Here is a 19047-nt window from a genome sequence, read left to right as displayed (position 1 = left end):
GGATGTCTGGAATGTAAATATCTTCTGAATTTTTAAAATAAAAAAATAATAAGATTAGGCCTAAAGTTAGTGAAAAGTTAATGTTCAGAAAATTGTCCTTTAAATTGTGGTTTGTTGAGGTTAGATAGCTATGTGAATCTTCTGTGTCAGTTTTGCCTTACAGAAATAGAATTTTTTTTAAACAGCTGTGTAACTAAAAGGCATGACTCCCCCATTAAAATGCAGAGGATTTAGGCACTGTCTTCTCTTAAACTTCACTGTAAATTCCGTTCTTAATCTCCTCTAAAAGCCTGCCTGTCTAAAATATTTCCAATGTAAACAAACAAAAAAGTTATTAAGGCAATTCAGAATTTGCACTGTACTGCAGTACTCATGTTTCTGCCCATATATAATTCAAGAGTGTATTTTGCCTTGAGATAGTCCTCCTTTTAAACAACTGAAAGTGCAGGAAACAATATTATTGCTTACATGAATTATTACTGTTCTCTTTGTGGTTGCATCAGTGATAAAGCAGTAGAGAAATACTCCAAGCAGAAAACAGGGAGGTATAGACTCAGGATGGTGTAGGATTCTTGAATAACAGGCTGTTCCTGTATCATCTCCTATGCATAGTTTCTTTATTTCGGAGGCATTTTTGGCACATTGCATATACTTCTAATACAAGTATGATATAGATCATGGATTTAATACAAATATGATATGACACATGATAGACGTGGATTCCCAAAATTTGTGTTTGTTGGCTAAAACTCATCAGAATGAATGTAAATATAGATGACGGAAAAAAAATGTGTTTAATTTGGCAAAATAGGTGAAGACGGTCAGTTACCAATCTGTTTCATGTAGAAGCTGGTATGTTTAATGTCTTTAACACCTATAAGTTGCTGTTGAAATTGGATTTTTTGGAATCATATAGTATATAGATAACACGTACCGTTTATATGGCGTGTTCCTTAGTGTGGAAATTCCTGTGGGCTCTTATGGGCCAAGCCAAGTCCACAGAAGTGAGTTGCTGGAATTCTTTTTGTATTTACAGTACAAAAACTTGGAAAAGATTTTGCTAAAATTCCTCTGAAACATGATGGATACATTAACAAGATGATACCTTGCTTTTCTGTAAGGGTAAATGCTTAAGACAGGTATGATACCTTTCTAGATCCTTACCCTAATTTAATCTTTGTTTAGAAAAAAGTAAGGAACAGGTTTTTAAGATTCACTGTACAATTAGTGAGAAGAGTTCAACTTCAACAGAACCTCCCAGGGTTTGTGGGGAGCTGGGAAATTCCAGCTGATAGGAAATGCTGAGCTTGGGGTGCATATGAATCTGGAGCGAATGCATCCCAAAGGGAGTTTGCAGTAGGTGTCTTATTTGGGGAAAACCAAAACAAAACATTTATAAGCAGAAAAATGGCGTTGCCAATATTTCTGTTTATTCAGTTCTTCTGCACTGTTTAACAGGATCTGTTTCATATCCAAGCTAGGTTTTTTTTTGAACACAGATATTTCATTTAAGGCCTTATTAACTTGGCTTTGAGGGAAATGGTATTTCTAAAGAGATTCAGCGGGGAAGTGGGCTGGAGGAGTGTAAGGGAGGGGACAGCAGTGTCACTCCAAGATTTTGCCATTACATGTGTGACACCTTATACAACAACTTCCGCTAACAACTTCTTTCATTTAAAATAATATTTTTATTCTCTTACGATGCTTGACTTGAACAACAAAACAGTGCAGCAAGATCATAAAAGTTCAAAAGAAATATGCCTGTGCTCAGCTTCCTTCTGTTGCTGCCATGGATGTGCTTTTATGGAAGAGTAGATAGAGTAATAGCTCCCAAATCATGATTTTAATCCTCTCCAAATCCTTGGGCTCTCTCTGTTTATAATGGCTTGGTAAATGTTAACAGAAATATTTCGAGGTAGGTGGGATTTACATCTAAAAGCTTTTTAGGTCTATTCAGAAATGTTAATGGAAGTCTTTATGGCAGTAACCTAGTTCTCTGCAGGGCTCTGTCCTGAGCTCTCTGTAGTTTGTCAGGACATGAGGACCGTACTTCGATTTTGGCAAATGTAGTCTGTCCTCCAAATGCCCTCTCAAAATTTCAGTTTAATTCTTTATTCTTTCTTTTCAATCTCCAGAAGTATTGTGTAACACTGATAAAGGAGCTAAATTGTCGTGATCCTCTCAAAATGAAAAATCTTTTTGTGAATTTGCAATTCCCTTAACGTGGAATTTGCGTTGAGATTATATGGTGTTATTTATGATCTCTTTTCTACATAGATGTGCGAATACACATAGAAATACATTATTTTGTATCCCTTATGTCAGGGAAGTGTGATATTGCAGAAATGAAATGTGTGAGGAATGATGATGTTTTGTTTCCCAATGGTGAGTGCAAATGTTTTTACGTGAGTATAAATGAAAAGGAGAAACAACTTGACAAATTTCACAAATACAGATTAATTATGTCGTGCTTTCCAAGAAATATTCTCCAGGGAGAGAGGATTCTCAGGTACTCTGAAGAAGAGGAAGGAGTTAAGTCTTTTAAGGAGTTAGGAAAGCGGGCATTTGTGCGTATGTAGATAGATGTCATTTTAGTTTTCCCCAAATATTTTTTAAATGAAGTAAATATTTGAGAAAATAAAATTAATGGAGGTAATTGGCAGTAGCTCCATGGATACAGTATCTCTGCTTTGAGAACTGCCCCACTTGGATTTGGAGTTCAGAGTTTGAACGGGCAAGGACCCTCCTGCCATTTCTGCAGCACAAATGCTGGGTGCTCTTGTCCGTGGAATCTGTTTTCCATTAATCCTGGGGCTTGTTCGGAGCTGTGAAAACGCACACCACTGATGAGCACAGGCTCATTTTTACGTAACGAGCGTGATGTGTCAGTGTGGGCATCCACTTGCACTTCTAAGTCTGGCACGACAAACTGGCTAACAAACAAGGTGTTGTTGCATCTGTGTTAGAGCAGCATACGCTTGGCCAGCCCACGCTGTTTCTTATTGCTGCCAAACTTCAAATAATTTCCCATTTTTTTTCATTCCACGTGAAATTTTCACGCTTAACTACACACCTGTGTCACCAGCTAGTGAATTAGTTCAGTTGCAGCAGAAAGCCACGCTGCGCTGCCTTTCAGCAGCTCCCCCTCTCCTAGATGATACCAGGGCTTACCGATGTGAGCGCTTCTAGCTTGATTTAAAGTCGGCCTGCTTGGCTTAGCTGAAAGCATTAACCCTGGTTGACAGTGCCCCCAGATGGAAAGGGAGCACTGGCGGGGTCACTCATAAGTCACAAGTGGTCACGGAAACTGCTCCTCACTGCCTCAGGCTTTGCGCGTGGCAGGCTCGGTCCCGCGACCCCAGCACCGACATCCCATTTTTAGCGTGCTTTTGGATCTGCGCTCCAGAGCACCTGATCCCGCCCGCTGCTGCCGTTACCGTGCACTACAGCGTTCGAAGAACACGTGCTGGGCATGTTAAGCCTCACCTGTGGGACTGGTACGCTGTTGAGGGAGCTGTGTAAAAGCCAAGCGCTGAGAAGTTCGGATTACTGTAGGAGTCCTTTCAGGAAGGAATAGAAGAAACTGGGGCAACAGAAGGTGCCCATCCTCTCACAGGGCTGGGACATGGGTTCGGTGGCCGTACGCTGTATTTCTAGAAGCCTTCCCTGCCGGCTGGTTGTGGTCTTGGTCACCGGTTGCCATCTGCTGTGTCGCCCAGCTCACTCAAAACCGTAGGTTTTTTTCTGTCGTGGCTGTACCCCAGAATGGACAGCTCTGTTATCAGTCAGCCCTGGTAGTTTGCTCATGTGGTTAGATGGACACATAGGAATAGCCATTCAGCAGACTATTGACTTCTTCCATTATTTTTCTTTGGGGAAAAGAAGTTGTTCTTTTGTAATTGATGACATAGACTGCTCTGTATGGCACTGGCTGCAGTTTGGGAATACACAGTTGGGCTGACTTTGAAGGCACCAATGTGTCTTTTAGAAGCACTCTAATTGTATGAAGAATCCTGCTGCAGTATCGGTTGACATTTTTTGTGGATGTCATGGGTGGGCCCTCATAGTTTCACTGCTGGCGATAGCCAAGTTACTGAGTCTGTAGCCAAATCAAGTATTTCTATACAAGCTTGACTTACGACCATACTCCTGAGGGTGTATCTGCTAAAAACTGCTGCAGTATTCTGTGGAGTATTCTTGTGATCTAATTGTTAAATTCACCTTTCTGTACAGAACATACTGGGAGATGATGGATTTTAATTTATTTATTTTGTGCAGTAGTTTTATGTTTTGCTTTTTTTCCCCATATGGTAGTGTTTCCGTAGGAAAAAAAGTCCTCTAAGAGGTGCCATAAATGGTATTAATATTTCCAACAGAAATACCGAAAGACAATGTGCTGCCAAAAACTTTTTGCATATATTCCTGATAAAAATTATTTTCATACTCTCATAGTAGTTGCTGCTGACTACTAATCTTGGTACAATTTGTATTTGCAGGCAATTTAAATTACAATGTTAACAGTGTGTTCTTGATAGTGAGAATACTGCAAATTCTGCAGTTAAAATAATTCTTTCAAAATTTCTTAGTCTCTGGTGTGTGAAATGTATGATTAGAGCATGTGTTTTATTCCCGGGTAGCAGATAATAAGTAGAATTGGAGGTTTTGATTGTTAACTATGTTGATGCCTATAGAACAGAATACAGAGTATATTACTCTTTCTGCCTCATAAGAACAGGCTGAAAGGCTTGCTGTTAGTGTCAGTTCAGGTATGTGTATTTGGAAGGGGAGGCAGCTATTATTCTGCTGCTAATAATCTCCCTTTTAACTGACATTGCTGAAAATTGAAGTACGCTGTAGAGAAGGAGATGAAAGGTAAGGAGAGACGTCTTCAAAGTTGTGCAGATTACATGGCTGGTACTACAGTTGTGCGCAGCCTGGACCACGCACGAGTTGGCATTCTGTAGTTTTGAATACCTCTGTGCTTTGTGCGGGTAGCAGCTGTGTAAATTACACAGCAGATCTTCTGTTGCATAATTCATTATCTTATTCTGATGAAGTTAGGAGGTAATTGTGAGGAAGTGTAAGACGGTGATAGTTGTAAAAGTAGAGCACAACAGTAAGAAAAGGAAGTTAATGCTGTGTCATGAGGGAGCAAAAATAAAAGCAGGGAAATTCTATGCCTGATTTGAGTAGATGTACTCTGAATATGTAAATTTTTATTAAAAAAAACCCTTAGTACTGGCTTAGAACACCTCAGTGGCTTGAACGTTATACGTAATCTATGGCTGATTATTTTAATAGCAGTAAAGTGGAACAAAAAAAGAAAAGAACTTTCATGGCTAAATAATTACTGCTTTATTATGACAATTTCTTTTAACTCCCTATCCTTGCCCTTCCTTTAGCTAAGCTTTTGGTGTTTTGAGGGTTTTTTTCGGTTGCTTGGTAATTAGTGACCTTTAAGGTTTTGAGGGTGGTTTTTTTTTTTTTTTTTTTTTTGCAATTTCTTTGTACACATGTTAATTTATTTTCACTATACAAATTCAGTCTCAAGAAACATCTGTTTCAAGGATAGCAGCACTATTTAGCTGCAGGGCAGCTGGGCATCTCAGGTAGTTTATTTATACACTGAAAAGTGGGGGGTGTCAAAGACTGTTGGAATTACAGACTCACTAGAATCATTCTAAAATATTAAGTTGCGATAATGTAAATCTAATCTGAAACAGAATTATTTATATATGTGTGTATGCATATATGTTTATATATATTTATTACTTTAATTCCAGGACAACCATTTTGGGAATTTGACTATGAGAATACGCAATGCACGCACCCGCGTGCCTCAAATCCCCACTGTGAGCTGAAGCACACAGCAGCACAAACGAGTCAGTGTAAGGCAGATGTGGCTGTGGTGGGTTAACACTGCGGGGTCGCTCCCGAGCAGCACGTTCCTTACGCCGTGTGAAGCACGGAGAACTGGGCTGTTCCCTTCCCCCAGGAAGGATGAGGCCACCCACCTCCATACCGCAGCTTAATCTGCGGGAAACTTGGGTGTGATCCAGCCTGCCTCAATCCTGCCTGAGCCTTCGGCTCGTACCACCGACTCTCTGCGCCTGCTCAGACGTTTATCAGCATTAAGTTTCCTTAGTGCTCACCTGTGGCCACCCAGGGATGCTCTTCTTGGGCAGTGGAGGTCTGTCCCTCGCTGGGAGCCCTGCCGAAATGGAGGTAGGCGGCTGGGCTTTCCGTACCTTCCCTGGAAGCTCCTGAAAATGAGGCCAGGTGAGGAGTCTGGAGGCAGCATCTTTATTCCCATAGTAGTTTAATGTCTGTGCCCTTGCTGCAGAAGGGGTAGGAGCTGCTCGTCGCAACGCGGCTTTCAGACCCCGTTCCCTGCCATATGTGTGTACTTTGTATTGCGTTTATATTACACAAAAAAGCGGTCGCTGGGAACTGGGACCAGAACCCTCGTTTCCCTGCTCCTGGCGCGGGGACCTGGTGGTTTTCTCGCCTGTTGTGTGGCTGGGCTTTGTGCACGTGTATTCCCATCAGCGCAGGGCTTTGCCTTCAGGGAAGCCCTTTAACCTGGAACTATGCACCTCTTGGTGCTTGAGACACCTCTCCAGGGTTTGAAAGGGTGAATTTAGTCCCCTTGAGGCTAAATAATACGGAGATCCACATTCCGCAAGTGGATGGAAGGCTGGATGAAACCCCTCGCAATTGCCAGTGCCTGTCTCTTCTGGTTATCTGTACTCCTGGTTGAAGAGAGAGGAGCCTTACAGTCATCGTGCTGGGGACAGCCAGTCACTGTGGCGAAGAGCAGGTACCTGAGTGAGGGAGGATGCCTCAAATTTCAGAGGTATACCAAAACCGAGAAAACTGCGGTAAAACCCCCAGTTTTTTAGAGCCATACCATGAAATAGGGAAGTGAGACCCTTTTTCCTCAAAAATTGTACCTAGTCACCGACTTCACATCTGTCAAATAGGATATAATCAAACCCATGAAGTTGGAGTCTTTGCTGTTCCCAACAAATATCGTTTATTTGTTCTAGGATGTTGCTAGCAATGACTCAAAAGCAAAACAGTGAGGTAGCTCTGAACTGAAGGTTGATTCTAACAGTGAAAAGTGAAAGGTAAGAATTGTTGTTAAACGCTGTCCAAGCTTCAATACAGAACTGGTTCTGTGTCCCTGGATAATTCAAGTTTCAGTTCCCTCACGGATAAAACAGATGCTTGTCTCTGTTACCGAGGTGCACTGTTGTCACGTAGCCAACAGTTGCGAAGTTTGTCGAATTATGGTGGAACTGAGCTGTGCAAATACCTAAAAGGAGCAAGGTAGTAAAATCGGTCAGAAGTTAGGCTCTGGATCAGATACATTTTCTGACAGGGAAATGCGATTAGAGCAGCTTAATGAGAGGCAGTAACTTCTGTATTGAGCTGTGAGCTTGGGTCCTAACTTAGTTTATTCTTGGGAAAGTCTCTTATTCGTGAGCTGTAGTTTACATAGCCAAAAATGAATATAAAAATTACTTATTTCATAGTTTGGTGGTAGTAGTGAAAGTTTTAGTGCAACATCAGGATTTTCTCAAGTAAAGGATGTGCTTTTCTTCAATGTACTTTACATACAAACTGTGTTGCTGTGACTTTGGGCAATGGTACAGTACGGTGTGGTCCCTGACGTTCTAGGGATGCACGGAACTGACTTTAACCTTGGAGGAAAATTGCATTTATTTAGATAATATAGCCAAAACACTCTTTAATTAGAATTGCAGCATACGCAATCACAATATTATTCACCTCTCCTCTTTGGGAGAAAACTGTTATGTAAGCCTGGATGTTTGCTATCAAGCTAGCTTAAGAAGCTGGATAAATCCCTGACAGGCATCTGCTGCTTCCCTGACACTGCTTCTCCTACCGCATACACATACAGCTTTCATCTCTGTGGTAGTCCGTGTTGTAAACATCCTTCTGTGGTTTCCTCACCCAATAATGTTTTCTGGGGGCGGAAGACCTATGGCCTTCCATTATTTTTTAGCCTTTTCAGGCATCTGCAGCTGGGGGAAGGGAAGGAGATGCTTGCTGCTAACATATGTGTTTCATAGGGCTGCCAGCTGACCATCCTCATTTCTGGCCAGTGTTTATGGAAATCAATCTGTTAATTTAACAGTGTGACGCCAGATAGTTTCTGGTCAGACTCTGACTTGCTTAAAAACATGCTAGGTTTGATAGTGATTTGAAGTGCAGTGTTGGTTGGTTGGTTTTTTCTTATGCACTAATTCTTATTTATAAAATGCGAGATGTTTGATAGATATGGTAGTGCTTAAAAAAACACCCATTTCTTAAGGTGAATACACTTTTCTCCTAGAAATTTCTTTTTTTTTTTTCCTGAAAAATGAGTAAAAACTTGAAGCTTGAAATGGTTGATAAGCCAAAGAGCTCTGGCTGCATGCACTTAAAACAGGCAACATTGAAAGAATAAGAATTTTTATTATCTCCCCATTCCAGTAACTTTTTAAAATTAAACATTAGAGTGGATTTTGCATATTTGCTTAGCTAGAAAATAACACATAGCTTTGCAGGTTATATTTAGCAGGAGGATATTACTTTTCCTTCAAAAGTGTGAAGATATTACTACTTTTCCCTTTTACAAATCTGCAAGTCAGGAAAGAATTACTGTAACTGGCGGAAAAAAAACCCCCAACATTTTCTTTTCATGGAAGCAAAAAGCTCCCATTAACTTCTGTGGGACTCTGGTGACCCTTTGAACAGGAATACGCCTGTAAAATGTGGGCTCTGTTCTATTTATCATTTGACTATAAATCCACCCTCTAGATGATGTAGTTTCAGTGTGTATTAGATTTGCACAGTGCCTTTAAACGACGCAGCTGTTCCATGGTTTCTTTGGGATACATGTGTTAGATTTTTCAGACTGTAGGTTCTTTAGTACTGGATCTTGTAGCATCCTAAAAATACTTGGTTTAGGTCCATCCAATTGTATTTGAGCTGTCTGCATGTTAATATTTTACAGAGCTCCTCTCTGGCTCATAACATACAGCAGTACTCACAGAAGTCATGAATGAGCACAGAAATTTTGGAATGCTGTCATGGGTGCATCAGTGTGGAAAAAAAGATTCTATGAATGGTCACGCTTACCTTCAGAAAAAGGAAAGATTACTACCAATTTTCCAAGCTTGTCATGAAGGGGGCAATAGGTTCATCTGGGGAAAAAAGGTCATTACTTCAAAAGCAACTTTTTAATAGTTTAAAATGTTAAAGTTCTTGGCAATTTACAATAGGAATTCAAAATAAGGGCTCTATTTCAGGCTGTTGTAATACTGTCATCCAGATGTGTTTGCTGTAAGCCCAAGAAATGTTGGGGTCTTATTTTAAAATATGCTTCATCTTGCTCGGGGGCATCTTCTTGCCCCAGGTGGTGGCTGGGGGAGCAGACCGTTACCAGCACCCCCTGCCAAAGCTTCCTGCTGTTTGGGGTCCAGGTGGTGGTGAAGTGTGCTGCTCCCTCGCTCTCCTCTCCCTCTTTCCCCTAGTTCCCCATCTTTGCGTGCCGTGCTCGCCTTCCCGTGCTGCTCCTCGAGCCCATCGCCCTCCTCCTTCCTCACCAAAAAGCCCCCGTGGCCCCGACCTCGGCTGTGAGCCGCACCGGCAGCCGGGAGTGATTCGGGCACGGCGCAGCAAAACCCAACGCTGGGCTTCGGCTGCCGCTCGAGAGACCTCTCCTGACCACCTCTTGCTGATGGCACTTGGGTTTAACGATGTAAATTTATTTTAAAGCAAGCAACGGTAACTGGCTTGGTTCTTAAAAATGGGTACCTGGTCAGCATAGCGCGCTCTTTTAAAAATACATTGCTCGGGTTGTTTTAATGTAAGTAAAGTCGTCTGCTAATACAGCCCTTATACTTATCTATTGAATTTTCAAACCAGTAATGAAACTTTCTTATTACTGTCCATTTTTGCAGTACATGGGCAGAAAAAAAGGATGTGGTAGGGACTTTGAAAGCTCTGCCCAAAAACTTGATGAATAGAAGTTGAGAACTGATAACTGTGGAGGTAATGAGAACGGGGAAGATCCTAAGGAGAGATTAGAGAGAATAAATTCAAATCACACTTAAAAGAAAGTGTAGATTACATATCACTGAAGTGGATTTCTGGAGAACAGTTGTCAGTTCCAGGTATATTCACTGCCTTTTCCACTTTCAAACCTGACCTCCTCAAATAAGATTGCTTCTGTTTAGTCTGTGTCAATCTGAATTTTGACGGGTTCTAAACTATGTGGGAACTGAAAGCATGCCTCCTACGTAGACATCAGTTTCCTTCAATTTCTTGTTGACAGCCTCTTATGTGACTTGTTCCTCTTAGGCCAATTTAGTTGTTTCTGTTCAACAGATGAGAAGCAACCAGGGACTGTCTGAACTAGCCAGAAAACTCCTGTCAGGGAACTAAGTAAAAGCAGAGGATGAACTTCATTTGAAATTTATAGTAAACTCAGAATTTTCCTCTGAAAAATTAATTTAAATTGTTTATATTCATGAGCTTCTAAATTAAATACATCAGATTTAGTGCTTTGAAGTGATTTTTTTCTTTAATCCCCCTAACCCTCATAAAGAGACTAATCTCCCATTTATTGCAATGTAAGGTGTCGTTGAAATACACGATACAGTCTATCTCTGCAAAGTATGAAAGTGCATTTAAAATAATTTAAAAACTGCCAGTGTAACCAAAAATCCCCGTTTTTCTGTTTTTATATTCCTCTGGCTATTTCGGTGAGAAACAGATGGCTTTAAAGCACAGCTTTCGCGTGCAGTGACCTACCAACTTAAATGGCAAGAATTTTATATCCTGACTCCCTAACGGGGGCCACATCGTGTTCTTCTCAAGGCTCCCTGTGCTGCTTTATTCAGCAGAAGGATTCCTCTCCAGAAATCTGTCTCCAGTTGTTACATTAGGGAATTAAAGTGTACAGTAGCTTTCGTACAGAGATACCTTACATGAACTGTAAGCCTTTAATTCCTTCTTTTGGGTAGCAAATGAACCCTTGCATATGCCCACGGTGGCATTAGGGAACTGTGGGGAATATATTGTTTCTAAGGAGTGGTGGAAGTCTCTCCAAGTAGGAAAACAGTATTGTAAATAGCAAGGTATTTTTTTATGAAATCATAATATTAAGACACAAAGCTTGAACTTACTGAGACTGGGTTTAGATACTGTTGAAACGGAACGGAGACTTCACTGGGATGTGGGAATTGGGCTGAAGCTGATTATGTTCATGTTTCATTTTATTTAAAGTATAATAGCCATATGCCTAGTACATTGGACTGAAAATAAGAATTCCAGCATGCTTGGAAGTCTTCTGTGGAAGCTGGGAAATGATGCATAGAGATGCATGTTGTCAGCACCCTGTTTGTTTGTTTGCAGTCCTATTACTGTAGAAGTGCATCCTGGATATAATGAAGTTTGCTGTGGTGAGAACAGGACAAGTAGGTTGACGGTAGCTGAGGAAGAGTGTTGAGGATTGAACCATGTCTGTGATTCAGGGCTGTTGGTAAGCGTTAGTGTTGGCTTAAGCGGCATGCTCACATGGGAGTATCAGCTCTTAAAATAAGTGATACTGAGCAAACACAGTGAGTTTTGGTATAATAGGGAATAAGGTAAAAAAAAAAGTAGCAACAACCTACATGTGATTACTTTGCTTAAACATAGATAACAAATATATATTTGTGTCATGTTGCTCTATACCAGTGATAAGGAACATCAGCATTCTCTTTGTTCACGCTGCCTATTTGATTTTTTTCAAATATATTGACATGATATAAAGTAACCATTTTAAGATGATGTTACCTTATTGCTTCAGAGTTCAGTAGAATTTAACTTTTCAATTGGATAATTTTCTTCTTAACATTGTTCTTGTACAAATTGCAAAAGCATGAAAATTTTGTAACTGTGATCCTTTAAACATCAAGAAAATTTACTTGTTTGTTTAGTGGAAGAGAGAGAGAAAAAGATGGAGAAGCTGTCAAGTTTACAGAAATAATCACTTTCTAAGTCTACAGGCCAAGATTTTCAAGGGATGTATGATTCTATGTATTGCCACTCCAGGTGCCAGACTTGAAAATACAGGGATTGAATAATAGATATGTAAAATCAGGCATTGTTTAGACTGAAAACCATTGTCATGGGTTGTACTGTTTTAATATTTGAAGTGCTTTTTTCAAACATGCGAAGTAAATGATTCAGAAAGTTCTATCCCGCGTTTATAAATAAAGACTTGTTGCTTTCCATGTTAGTCAAGTTCTTAATTTTAGAATATTTCAAAATGCTGTAATTCAATTAGGAAGACTTTACTTTGGGCTAATACTCAAGTAGTGGCTAGACTACATTTCTGTCATTAATTTACTGTATTTGTTTCTGAAATCATCATGAAAGAAGTGCTATTTAAAAAAAAAAGGCCTTGTAATTCTGATTTTATTTTTATAGCAGTGTGAAGAGTAGAAGATTTTCCTGAACTGGTTTGTGCTTGCATAACTGCTAGGAGTAGAAGTAGTATGACTACATGTAGTTAGTGGACTTTAAATAGTAACCATGGAGTGCAAAATGCTCAGTTTTGAATTAACTGTCAATGCAGAAGCCAGGGCTTTTTAACTTTCTAGTCTCTAAAGTCTATGTACAAGAGGTAATTTTGAAAACACTTTGAGATTTAATTGTGCATTTACAGTGGAGTAACAGCAGTTTATTAATTCTAAAACCTGAAATGATGCATATCCATCTTAATGCATTATAATAATTATTTTAGTTGACATTTTTATGCAGTAATTAATTTCTTACATTTCTAGAGTTAATCTCCTTTAATATATATATATCTCTACACACTCCTATTATGTTATTTTATTAATCTTATTTAAAAAGGGAACATTACATATTGAATACTGTACCTCAATTTTATTGTAATGATTTTACTGGTTACCAGGTGGGGTGGCAGTTGAAAAATTTGGTGAATGCACTACGAGAGGATCCGAGTGGTGTTATCTTAACTTTGAAAAAGCGACCTCAGAGCATGCTTACCTCAGCACCAGCTTTACTGAAAAATATGAGATGGAAGCCCCTTGCTCTGCAGGTAATGAAGCTTAATCATAAGTCATACACCATCATTTTAACTATAGATTATCTCAATGATGCTTTATTGTGCTTCATCTCAGCAGCATATGGATTTACTCTTGTATGCTTTGAAAAATTGTTTCTGAAATGATTTCTCTGCAGTTTGTTCTCATAAGCTCAATTGAAATTAAACCTGTTAGTAGAACTTTTCAAAGTTAAGAGGTAATCATCCCAGTGTTTTACAATGCAGAAAAGTAGCCCCAGATAACTCTTCTAGATGAGGGGAAACAAGCATACTTTAGAAACTGATAAATTTCAGTTTGAATTCTTGTTAATCTCTCAGTGCAGTATAACCTCAAAGAAAGAGGGGAGGAAAAGATCTCGAGTTCTCAATTTGAGCAATCATGGAGTTATAGGAAAATTTATAAGGTGATTTTATTCAATGAACCACTTGACTGTCAAAATTTCCTCATGTAAATAAAGTTGTATTCCTGTCAAAGTTGTCCTTGAGATTGAACCCTTGCACATAAGGCGGTGTAGCACAGGATGTCCGTCTGGGCCTTTAATTTTAGTAAGCCTGTAATGTGCTGAAAACCATGGAATGGTTTCATTAAAGCTTTTGTGTTTCACTCTAGGATAAAATGTTGCTGTGATGGATTACTCTAGGACATAAAAGTTATGTCCAGACTGATGAAAGCATGTAACCCACAGATGGAACTGACAAATAATCCCTTTTTTCATTCAGTTCAGATAGAACAGTATTTAGAAATTTATTTTCTTTGCATAAAGAATGCATTCTTCGGGACATTTTTATTATCACGATAAAAAGTGTAATTTAAAATTAAGTACATTAGAGAGAGATAAGACTTCTGCAAAGTTGGGGCAAAAGGAAAATGAGATACAGAAATGCCCTTGGCAGTAGCTGTGGTCTTTGCCGTTTAAAATATTAAGAGATTCATAAGAAGAACTAATGCCACAAAGAACTTCTTTCAAATATGTATATATATATATAAAAAAATTATTTTGTAATGGTTAAATGCATCATTGTCTTTGAAACTGAGTAAGTTTTTGAATGATTGAGATGTCTTGGTCTTTCAGATATAAAGAACTGACTAGATGTGATCAAAAAACTTTCAACCAAAAATATCTTATTAGTGTCTGAACATAAAATTGGAAATCTGTATGCATGATGTTGAGTGTATGAATGTCCATACTTGAAGGCTGCACTTTTATCATAGCTTTAGTGAGAACATAAATACAAATGAAAAATGCACATCATTGCTTTAAATGGAGTCAAATGCTTTCAGTCTAAATCCTCTTCGGGTGAGTTTGGTATTTCTTTGGGTGAATTGGGTTATTCTCCTGAATATTCTTTTTGGTTCGCTTTGTCATTTGCCACTAGAATAAGTACCTTGAAGACCCCAAACCAGAAGTTTCTGACATGGGCCATTGATCCAGACAGTAGCAAATAAGCAATTAATTCAAGACAGGCTACTCCAAAAGGGTGGGAAGAAATTGGACAGAAACCAATTTCCACCATTTAAACTAAGCCCAGTAGGAAAGTGAGGATTCCTGTGGTCCTTTTACAGTGAATGCAGTCACGAGCTAAAGTTGGGGGCCTGCTCAAAGCTCCACACTCACTTCCAGAAGCAAAAATCCGGTCTTCTTTTAGTGTGTTTTATTTGGCTCTGTTTTGCATCTCGGCATCCTTGGTTGAGTACAGATACTAGGGTGTTACTCAACTGATCTGACTTTAGGTGTCTGCTATGTACATATCTGCACACCGTTCAGATTTCTCATTTTGACTCCCTTTGGCCAGAGGACGTACGTAATAGTTACTGCTTCCTTCGTCCTGGCCGGTGTCAGACTGATCTACCGCAGGATGAGGTGAGCTGGACCCTGCGCGTGCCTCTCTCTCTCCGGTTGATGAGAAAGGGAGTCTGGACAGCTAGCCCAAATGTACATTACCTGTGTTAGGTGAGATGAGACTGACCCTATATGGGGGATTTCTGTGACCTTACAGGTTTGGGGAGTGGGGATCACGGGAGTATTGGTTTTGGTGTGGGGGGGGTTCTGATAGAATAGGAAATATGAATCTTTTTAAGGCTAATATGAGTACAAATTGAGATACTGTTAAACTTTAGAGGTATAATTCTGGTATCACGATGATATTGTTCTGATTTTATCAAACATGACACCGGGAAAAGACCAGAACCTCATTCAACACTTATGTGTGCAGCGTGCATATGTGTGTCTGTTGTAACTTACGATCTTAGTGTGAGAAACAACAGTTTTCTTAAGTAGACTGAGTGTCGAAAAAGCTCCAGGGTGAAGACAAACTTCAGAAGCTGCATAATGTGGAGATGTCTGTTGTTAATTTATGCAGATCAGGGGTGAACAGATGTTAAGTCAGCTGATGTTAAAGTTAAAATGTAGCCTAAGTGTGAAATCGGTACTGTATGTTTGATTAAGGACAAGTAGCAAAAGCAGTCAGTGTGGTGTAATTTTATAGCTTTTAAAAATATGAAGAAATTATGTTTATTGAACAGAATTTACTTCAAAAATTTCTGAAAAAATCATCAGAAAAACTGTAAGTTTTGTAATTGCGATTTGCCCTATGGCTGTTCTGAAATTTCTTATGATCCTGATGCACGCAAGGGTGCTGTTCTTTAATAGGAGCTTGGGAGGCAGTGTGAGAGGACGGGGAAAGTGATAGCAAGTAGCTAAAAAAACCGTGAGGAAAAGCAGTATTTCCATCACCTTTGGAAGCAGGGGAAATTATGATAACTTGTTTTCCTGTATCAGGGTGTCATGAAATAATTGAGAATGTTATAATTGTGCTGTCATGCCAGAACTAAGTTAGTTAATTGAACGATATGTTTTATTCAACAGACACAAGCTATAAGGAAATTATGACTCAGTAGTAATTCTGTTAAAGTACAAAATATGAGCAAAATATTCAAAAGACTCTAGAACAAGATATGGGGATGATATTCTGCTAAAATGGGAATTAGGACCTGCAAACTGGCTGCTGTTGTTGTTTTGGTTCCACAAATGAAGTGAACAGAGGAAAAATGCGGTGTGTCATCCTAACCAAATTGCAATCAGTGAGGTGGGAAGGTGGAAGTTTGCCCTAATGTAAGGAGGAGGCTGGCACAAAACCAGAGACTGAGTTTTTGTATGCACCCCACCAATGAATATGGTTAACAGCTGTTGCAGCGAATGTAGAAGGTAAATATTTCAGTGAATTAAATTAAGAGATTCATTTACATTGAGATTTACGTTGGGATGTTTTAATTGAGAGCCTTCAAAACTTAATGTTAGCTGAAAGTGAATAATGTTGAGGCATTATTGGCAAATTGCATTCTGCTTGTTCAGTCAGTAATTGTACGTAAGAACATGAAGTTTGCCGTTTGCAGCTACAGGAAAAACTGGACCTGATGGGGAGATACTAAGTCTGCCTGTAAACTGGGAAAGTGCTCGATGAGTCTTCCAGTTCAGGCAGTATGCAGGTACTACCAGTGTATCGAGCAGTTTGGTGTGTGAGTGACAGGGCATCCTGGTAATTAAATTATGCATTCTGATAATGAATTTTTTAAGAGCTTGCTGTCCACTGTTAGTGATCTAGATTAGCCATATGCCAGCCAAATGTTCATGGTGTCCGAGTGTGCAAAACGTTTTTAGACCATTCGGATATTAACTGGCTACTAATTGGCATAAATACTTCTTAGAATGTTCAGTGGTTTACCTTGAACAGCTCTGCCTTCACATCGCAATCTTGTCATGAATTAGGAGTTAAATGCAGTCTATCTAATTATTGGTTAATTCTTTGGCTTTTTTTTCCTTTTAGCAGAAATGTGGTATATTCATTCTTTTCACAAATATTCTTATCCTTAGAATAAATATGAAAGGTTAGGGGAAAGAAAGAAGAAGAATTATGCATCCTGTGTAGCTGTCCTGAAACTGATGTTGAATGGCTTGATGTACAGTAAAGTAATACAATTAGCCTATGGCTATACTATGCACCATTACATAATGAGTTTGTATTTACAAGTGCATTAATTCTAGCTCTAAGGTCAATCAGTACAGAAAGAGAAACATCCTTTTTTTCCCCTTGTGTCCTGATGGAAGGAAGTGCTGGGGTGGTTTTCTTTGTTTTCAGTCACTTGATGATTGTCTGTTTTAATATCCATCAGTATCCAACTTCTTGCAGATAATCAAAGTGCTCCCTTGATACATTCTGAAATCATGTCTGAGTTTGTGAAGTCATGGGATTTTTCAGTCTGTGTTTCTCGTTATTGCTTTTATAACATTTCAATTAGGCAGCTGTGGCCTTGAGGAATTTTGTGGTTGCCTTTGCAGTTGAAGGTATTCATTAATAAGGTATTGTACCATAAATATTAAGATGCTATTCCTGCAAGACAAATCTTACTAAATTCGCCTTTCAGTTACTTTTTCTGATAACTCTGATCTGCTGTGTGAAAGCCTGGAATGATATTTCAGATTGCAACATTTGTATTTCTGACTGCTACTGAATGTGGTGAACAAACCAATTGAGTTTAACCTTTAGGTTTTTTATTTTCCTTACTTGACAAAGAGGTGACTTAATTTTCTTTGAACTCTCCAAATTTTTGTCTGCTTCAAACCGAACTTAAATAAATGTCCTCTACTCTTGATTGTCTGTTTTATTTCTCCTTTCCAGTTTGTGTTATTTTGGGGAGGTTTCAAAGGGAGGCTCCCCAAAGTGCTGTTTGAACAAGGGTGGAAGGTTCGATAGAGAAGCTTTCTGAAGCGCATGAAATCCTATGTAAGCTGCTATCATCACGCTAGCGAGAAGCTAGCTGCAAAGTCCTCCTTTGCCTTCTGGAAAATGCTTTGTTAATACAGTGTGGAAGACTCTTCATCCAGTTTCTTTGTAATACAGAAAAGGAGTGGTGTAGAGCAACATGTTGCCATGCTTCAGCTCATTTGGACGACACCCTGCCGCTGTCGGTGAAAAGGCTCTTCCCCGTGTCAGGGACGTTGGGGCAGGTCCAGCTGACAGCCACGACTTGTGTGGTGACTTGGAAAAAAACCTTCCGACCCCTCTTAAACACTCTGTCACACTCTTCACCAAGCTTCCTTAAATGTCACCTTTTGTATATTTAAAATAGTTCACTGTACTGTTTTGTATGTGATTAAATTGTACTGTTATAAAACCATCAAGATTTCAGTACCTGTAGTTTTTTAAGCAGACTTTATTTTGGATTAGATATGCATCATATCTGCACTGTGATATATTCAGCTTTTCAGCCTCCTAAAAAGTAACAGCAACAATAAGAACAGTCCTTGGTTTGAGAGAAAAATGCTACTTTTATTATTTTTATTTAGTATTTTTCCTTACTTGATTATATGGCCTTCTTCATTCATCTAGAGACAATGCTATATTCAGTTTTCCTCATTTATGATTAGAATGAGTGACCTCACACTTCTTTATCATTAAATCTGAATAAAATACTAACTTGTTTGCTCTTCAGTTGCTTAATTGCCTTTTAACTACATGGGAACCGGGCATTCTTTGCAGCACTGTTAAAATGGATTCTGACTGGGTTTTCCTACAGCGTGTGAATTAGTTATAGTATTTCATTACTTCATGCCATGGTTGGTCTTATAAAAAGTTCATTTTATTAGAAGAATTCTGTTCAATAAATTGTCATAACCTTGATCCAATATGAAAAATATATTAGGAGTAAAATCTGTTTACTGATGCAAATACTGTATAAAGATATTACCACTTAAAATTTTGTATTGGTTTTGCTTATATTTTTTAAAATTGTGTCTCTTTCTGGAGCAATGTTTCTCAAACTATATATTGCAGCTTCCAAGGGAGTTAATGAAAGGTTCAAAGTGTTTTTTAAAAAAACATGAAAAAGAATTTTAGATAGTATATATTAAATATTA

At 39.0% G+C, this 19047-nt stretch overlaps 1 protein-coding gene across 8 annotated transcripts in view; it reads left to right on the top strand.

The window, feature by feature from the left end:
- Positions 1-19047, top strand: part of CNKSR2 (connector enhancer of kinase suppressor of Ras 2) — a 212888-nt gene that overhangs the window by 99744 nt on the left and 94097 nt on the right. For 5 of the 8 annotated variants that reach the window (XM_049835195.1, XM_049835194.1, XM_049835202.1 and 2 more), the window contains one exon: positions 12980-13126. The exons of the other annotated variants lie outside the window; for them this stretch is intronic. In XM_049835195.1, coding sequence (XP_049691152.1) covers positions 12980-13126 — 147 coding nt within the window. The remainder of the gene's footprint in view (positions 1-12979; positions 13127-19047) is intronic. 8 annotated transcript variants of the gene reach the window in all.

This window comes from Accipiter gentilis, chromosome 32, assembly GCF_929443795.1.
Source record: "Accipiter gentilis chromosome 32, bAccGen1.1, whole genome shotgun sequence".
Classification (NCBI taxonomy): domain Eukaryota; kingdom Metazoa; phylum Chordata; class Aves; order Accipitriformes; family Accipitridae; genus Astur; species Astur gentilis.
The sequence above is the reverse complement of the archived record's forward strand: the minus strand, read 5'-3'. Positions and strand labels throughout refer to the sequence as shown.